The sequence below is a fragment of the Manihot esculenta genome, chromosome 9 (genome assembly GCF_001659605.2).
Source record: "Manihot esculenta cultivar AM560-2 chromosome 9, M.esculenta_v8, whole genome shotgun sequence".
NCBI lineage: Eukaryota > Viridiplantae > Streptophyta > Magnoliopsida > Malpighiales > Euphorbiaceae > Manihot > Manihot esculenta.
The window spans coordinates 3,554,060-3,560,684 of record NC_035169.2 but is presented as its reverse complement, the minus strand read 5'-3'; the positions used below and the strand labels follow the sequence as shown (position 1 = coordinate 3,560,684).

The 6,625-nt window shown below is 44.0% G+C and overlaps 1 protein-coding gene across 1 annotated transcript; it reads left to right on the top strand.

Moving 5' to 3' along the window:
• Positions 1-474: 474 nt before the first annotated feature.
• Positions 475-1,419, top strand: LOC110611557 (probable F-box protein At5g04010). Its single transcript, XM_021751945.1, has one exon. It carries the CDS (start codon positions 475-477, stop codon positions 1,417-1,419), a length of 945 nt encoding a protein of 314 aa, XP_021607637.1.
• Positions 1,420-6,625: the final 5,206 nt, after the last annotated feature.

Genomic DNA, 6,625 nt, shown 5'->3' with positions numbered 1-6,625 from the left:
AATTTTTAAATGTAAAATTTCTTTTTATATGTATTGTATAGTATAATAAAAATACTGTAGAAAAAATATAATTTTTAAAGATTTAATCAGTTATTTATTTTTAATTTAATAAAGAAATGGACAGAGACTTATATTTGGACGGACGGAATGAAGATAGAAAGATTTAAGTATTCAATTTTAAAAATATAAAATCTATAATGATATAATATTTTTTAAATTCTAAGTTTGAGTGTATTAAAGTTGGCCTTTTTGCCTAGATTAATTTGGACCTTTTAGTTAAGTTTTCTGCTTTGTTTCTGGTTTAAAAGAATTAGAAAGAAATTAAATTGTTTTGAAAAAAACGTTAATATTAGAATAAGTCCACACTATAACTTATTATGCATTAAAATTTTCTTTCATGATTCAATAAAATTCATTATATTAGAAGGCTATGAAAATTAAGAATTAATTAAACGCACGTGTGTACCAATAAGCATGCTCATCCATGCTTGGCAATCTGTCCTACTAAAATGCCAGCTGTTCCATGCAAAAGGCCACCTCTTGACACATGACTCAAGTTCTAACACCAACGAGAACATTCTCATCTATAAAACAGTACCCCATATTCATGTCGGAAAAAGAGAAGAAATCGTAGCTAAGCTCAGCCTAATGTCTCCTAAATCCACCGATGCTTCAACACCGCCACTGCCATGGGAGGTGGTTGTTCTTGTGGCTCACAAACTGGACCCTAAAACCCTAGCCATTGCCTCGTGCGTTTCAAAGTCATGGTACATTTCCATGTCTTCTGATCACAATTGGGAATCCCACTGCATCACTCAATACCCTTCTCTTGCTCGACTCAAATACACAAACCCTCTGATCCCTTATCGCCGACTGTATACAATGGGTCATACGGCCGCCAAACGCCGCGTAAAAAGCCCATGTAAGCCCCGGCTATCTCTAGACAACATCATATTTGTTATCGACCTAAGCACCGAGAATCAACTCATCATCAACTCAGCGAAGTCGGGCAGGGAACTGGAAAAGCGAGAACGTAAAGGGGTGTTCAGGTTTGAATTTGATGTCGACGTAAACTACGAGAGTTGGTCGTCGGTGGACGATAAGGTGCTGCTGGAAGGGGTGAAAATTTCATGGAATGTGGTGTTGAAAGGGTGGAGAGCGGTGTTTACGATGATGGAGTGCGGGGGAAAAGTGAGAATTGGTAAAGGCGGTGATGGGTGGTTCTCGGAGGAGCTGCCGTCTCCAGGGTGTTGCTTCAGTGATTCGAGGAGTGGGATGGTGGCAGACATGAAGGTAGGGTTCAGTAGTGGGAGAAGTAGGATTGGGAAGGTGAGTTTGGGAATTTTGAGTATAATCAATTGGAGATACTTGAGTTTGGAGGATGGTCTTAGGTATTTGCAGCATTATCTTCTGCCATGAAATATTTAATTAAATTTCTTTTTTTTAATGGTACATATAATATTTTTTGAAGATGTATTTTTTTTATTTAATTTTATTTAAATTTTTAACTTTTAAATTTTTAAAACCGAAACCGGATAGACCGTTTTGGGCTGGATCAAAACGGGATTTGTAAAAAATTATGACTATAATCGCTTTAAAATTAACAAAAATCGTAAAAAATAAAAATTAATTTTGAACCATCAGATAGTGGGTTGGTTTTGATGTGATCTACATGTCAGATTGTATCAACGGTTTCAAAGTGAATATAAGCCCTTAACCAGGCCCCCATGGCTATCCATTGATCAAAATAAAAAGTTGCAAGGCATAACACGGATTTTCGCCAGATCATTTGAGTAATAAATTTTATTTTTTAAATTAAAATTAAATAATAAAAAATAAATTATTTCATTAAAAATATTTTTCATAAAAAATTATTTTCACATAAAACCCTTGTGATGATCTGAAATCCAAGGGTTTTTGTATTGAATAATAATGCTTAAAAGAACTTCTGCTATCTGGGGAGGGGCTCCCCTTTTATCCATTTCACTTTGCTTAGTGGTGACGTGTAAAGGCCTCTCCATGATTGGGACACGCGTCTCTGACATATAGATTCGGGTGTACGAGGGTATCAGCCGCCTGCTTCATGCCTAATGGCCTCTGATTCTCCTCGTGCGTACGCTCGAGCGGATCTGCCAGGCTGTCTGAGTATGGCTCTGGAAACTGGGTTGGGCCGAGAGTTGGGCCGGACGCTGAACCCAAGAGGAGAAGGCTTGCTTTGCGCGGGCTGGGCCGGTCTGAATGAGGGAGCCGGATGGAGCCCGGCCTTGAAGGTTGCACGAGCCAGGCTTGTCTCGTGTGTCAGGTGTGTGGGCCTCTACTTGATGGGCTTTTGGCTGTGATCGAGGCCCTGGACCAGGGTGAAGAAATCCAGCGGTCATCAATTGCCCCTTCACCTTCTCGGCAGTTATTGCTCCAACTGCCGAGGGGGTGAATATCAAGAACCATTATGACCACGTCTGTTCGTGTTCAGGTGCCTTCATAACATCCTTTCATCCTTCTGTCGTTGCGCAGTTTTTGAATCTTATCTGCTTTTTCCCCTTTCTGGCTTTTCTCTGTTCTTTGTGTTCTCTGTTACCTTTGCTTTCCTGTCATCATTATCTGGACATGTCCTGTCTTTCCTTTCCCATGAACATCTGACATTGCTAGCTTAGAGTCTAGTATAACTCTATCTTGTGCTAGGGCCTCAGACTCTGGGTATATATCAACGCCAGCTTTTCTTCATTCTCAAACCCTCTGTTGGGGTAAGGGGTTCTTCCGTTCCAGTTTTCTGTCTGCTTCCTTCTTCCGGCGAGATTGTCTTGTTTTATCTGCGAGGGATCCATTTGACGCCTTCTTCAAATGGCTGGAGGTGAGCTTGAGTTTGTGTTACTTTGTTACTCCAGAGATTTGCTTTGTTCTTACTTTTATCACCTTGATAGAAAGTTGTTCTGATTTGTCTCTGTTTTGAAACTTTTTGCAGTACCTGAGATAAAAATGGGTCAGCTCAAAATTTTTGAAAATTTGAGGTTACCTCTGAGGAGTCTGATCGTTGCTTTGGAGGTCCTTTTGGTAGGGCGGTCGACGGGTGGGACCATTCGGCAAGTCACTGGAACTATTTCACCCAGGTCGTCTGGCCGGCCTCCTCCTTTGCTTGTTGTCCGGACTCCGAAGAGGTTCTGGGCTGTTGAGGGGTTTGCTCTAATTTTTCCTTCCTTCGGGAAAGAAGAGGAAATTTCCCTGATGCCCCTGTTATCTGCTTTTGATATAAATGGAAGTGGCGAAAATGCTCAGCTTATTGTTCCCTTTGGTGTGAAGTACCAGTATTATGCGAGACTGAGATCTGCTGCACTCAGTCAAGCTTCTGGCGATGCCTTCGAATGTATGCCCTGCGATCTCCTTGGAGCCGTAACTAGAAAGCTCGTGTTTTCATGGTACATTCGGACAAGTTCAGATATTATATACTGTCCGTATGTACCGTGAATCACACTTGGGCAACCAGGGTATCGACCTATTATAGGGGAGCAGTGAGAAATACTTATGGGAATCAACTTGTTCAGTTCCCCTATAATAGCGAGACAGATCTTGGCCTTTTCTGCCAAACTCACATTCCGAGCTGCGAGAGTTCCTCCGAACTGAAGACTAGAGTAGTAGGGTAGGTGATAACGATGTAATCGTAGATGGTGAAGTATCCGGACATGTAAATCCTTTAAGGATAGTCTTCCATTCTGTACTGTACTTTTCCTTTAATGAAATTCTTGTTTTTCGTTCATACTTGAGTTTGTTCTTTTCTCTGTCATGGATGAAGTATTGATACTGCTTTCTTCATAGCCTTAGCCAACTAAACTTTGTTTCGTTTCTTCCGAGCTAAACTGACCATACTCGTGAACTCTCGCTTTTAGCCAATGAGCTGAGCTCCGGACCTTCTTAACCAACTGGGCGGTCGGTTTACTCTTTCCGAGCTGGACTATCAGACCTGCGAGCCCTGTCTTGATGGGTTGAGCCTTGAATCTCTTTAGTCAGCTGAGCTCTTAAGTTATGTTTTCTGAACTGGACTAACCGACCTGTGAGCTCTATTTCGATTTTCTTTTTCCGAGCTAGAATACCGACCTGTGAGCTCGGCTTTTATTTCATAAGTTGAACTCTGAGCCCTTAGTTCGGTATGATTCCGAGGTGCCCTTATTCCGAGGTGCCCTTATTCCGAGGTGCCTTTATTGCCTCCGATCTCGCAGCATTTGTTCAATAACAATTGAGTCAAATCTTATAACTTTTTAAGTGATAAGCAGGCAGGCCTGACCTTTATTATGCTCCCATCTGCTGGCATTTTTGAGTCTTTTCATGACTTACCCCTTTATTGATAAAGTGGTGAATCTTTGTAGGCTAAATTGCTCCGACTGATGAGTTGGGCTTTTGAATGATGGGCTGTCACCGTGTACCTGGCCCTTGATGGGTGTGGGTTTTTTGAATGATGGGCCGTCATCGTGGACCTAGCCCTTGATGGTTGTGGAGAAGCCCAGCGATCATCCTTTTGCCCCTTTACCTTCTCGCCGGTTAATATCTAACCGTTGAGAAGGTAAACTTCGAGAGTAATTAATGATCGCGCCGCTCCAAGACAAAACTGTTCAGATCAACGTTCCTCTCATTATTGCCTTTCATTTCGAATTCCTTCTGTCTTCTGAAGAAACTAGCCCTTTTCTGCTCTCTGTCTTCCTGCAACTCCTTCTGCTTTTTCCACCTTATTGCATTTTCAGGTACGCTTCCTTGTTCTTCCATGGCAAGTTCACAGCTTCCTGATGTTGTTAACATTGAGTCGCATATTACTCCCTCCAACATAACTAAGTACATTTCCCGGAGGCTCCTAGATACTCCTCTGTATCTGATTCGAGCGCCCCTTTCAAATGAAAGGATAGTCCTTCCTTACCCTCCCCCTCCGGGTTTGGTGGATCCCCAAGAGGGTCGTCGTATAGTGTTTTTCTTGAAACAGAGAGAATTCGGTCTACCGTTTCCTTTTACCCCTTTCTTTATCGAGGTCTTTGAATACTTCGGGGTGACTCCTCGGATGTTATCCCCAAACTCCATTTTGTTCATGTCCTGTTTTGAGTCTATCTGTCTGGGTTGGGGTTTTACACCCACGGCTTGCCTGTTTGTTACCTTTTTCCGCCTGGTTAAGGCGGTTCAAAACTTCTATTACTTTTCCCCCCGTAATGGGTTATCTCTTCTCACGGGCTACAAGGATTCTAAAAAGGGATGGGTAGAGAATTTCCTTGTGGCAGAGCTGAAATTAGGGTCCGCCCGAACGTGGGAGGTGGATCTAAGTTGGGGAGAGATCTTTCCGGGTTGCAACGAGCTGCCCCAATTGAGTCTTATTGAGCAGGTGGGGCTGCTTCGACTGACTTCTATTGAGAAGAAGTATGACGTCGAGAAGTGTATGTTCGTGTCCAATCTTAGGGATATCCGGGACACGGGTATAGTGCCTTGTCCAACTATTCTGTTTCTTCTTTGCTCGTCATATCAGAAAGTATACTGACTCTTTGTAATTTTGTGTTTTTGCAGCTTCCGAAGTTAAGATGGACAACATCAAGTTTCCCAAGAACTTTGTCCTATCTCGGGACAACATGCATGCAATTTTCGATGCCTTTTCAGCTGGGCGTTCGGTAACTGAGATTGCTGCGGAGGTGGTTCAGACTACTTCCTCCAAAAAGGTTAGCCGACCTCCTGCCAAAGCTCCTTCTCGAGCTTCGAAGCCGAGTTCTCGCAGCACCAAGTCATCTCGGCCATCTAGCCGTGGTGGGTCGAGCTCGACTCTTAAGCCGGCTGAAGGGTCCAGGTCTGCTCTAGCTTCCTCAGAGGTCGTGAGGGAAGCCTCCCTGGCTATTGTGGAGCAGACCCAAGGTGTTGAACAAATGGAGCAGGGTATTGCCCATTCTCCTGAAAGGGTATTAGGGGGAAAGTCTAAATCCCCTGTTACTGAAGACAGGGAGGCCTCTGGGACAGGGCTGGAGATCGTCCTTATAGAGGACTCAGCTCCAGAGGTTTCTACCCGTGATGCCCCTGCCCCTGTGAGGACTGAGCCTGAGGGTTCTGAGGGCATTCCATCAAAGACCGGGGACAAACGCCCAGCCCCTTCTGGAACATCTGCCCCATCTCCTGCTCGGAAGAAGTCCAGGACTGCCGCAGGATCTTCTCCGGCTCTTCCTTCCATTGGGAAGGGGAAAAGTGTTGCTGCCGAGCTTTCGTTGCCTTCTGACAACTTTCTGAGCGCGTCGGACATTACCTCCAAGTCTCCAGCCAGTGCTGTCACCGAACTTCTCAAGGAACGAATGTTCGGCGGAACTACAGAGGCGTCGGATCCTCGTCTTCTCGCTTTGACTGGTTTCTTAGCCAGCTCTACCAAGGAACAAGCGTCCTTCCGGTCTCGCTCTCATGAGGAGCTCGGATCTTCAATTAGAGAAATGCTTCTGATGGTAAGCTATTTTTTCACTTCTCTTTAAGTTTGCTTTGTTTCTTTTTCTTGACAATTGTTCTTCCGTACTAGGTGACGGGCCTCTTTATGGAGGTGGATGTCCGTGATCGCTCCCTCCAGGAGTCTGTAGACCGCCGAATTGAAGAGGCCCGTCTGGAGGAGAATTTATCTGCAACCAGCAACGCA

What these genes read in the sequence shown, in the direction of transcription:
- LOC110611557 (XM_021751945.1), top strand. Translation starts at nt 475, where the DNA reads ATGCTCATCCATGCTTGGCAATCTGTCCTACTAAAATGCCAGCTGTTC.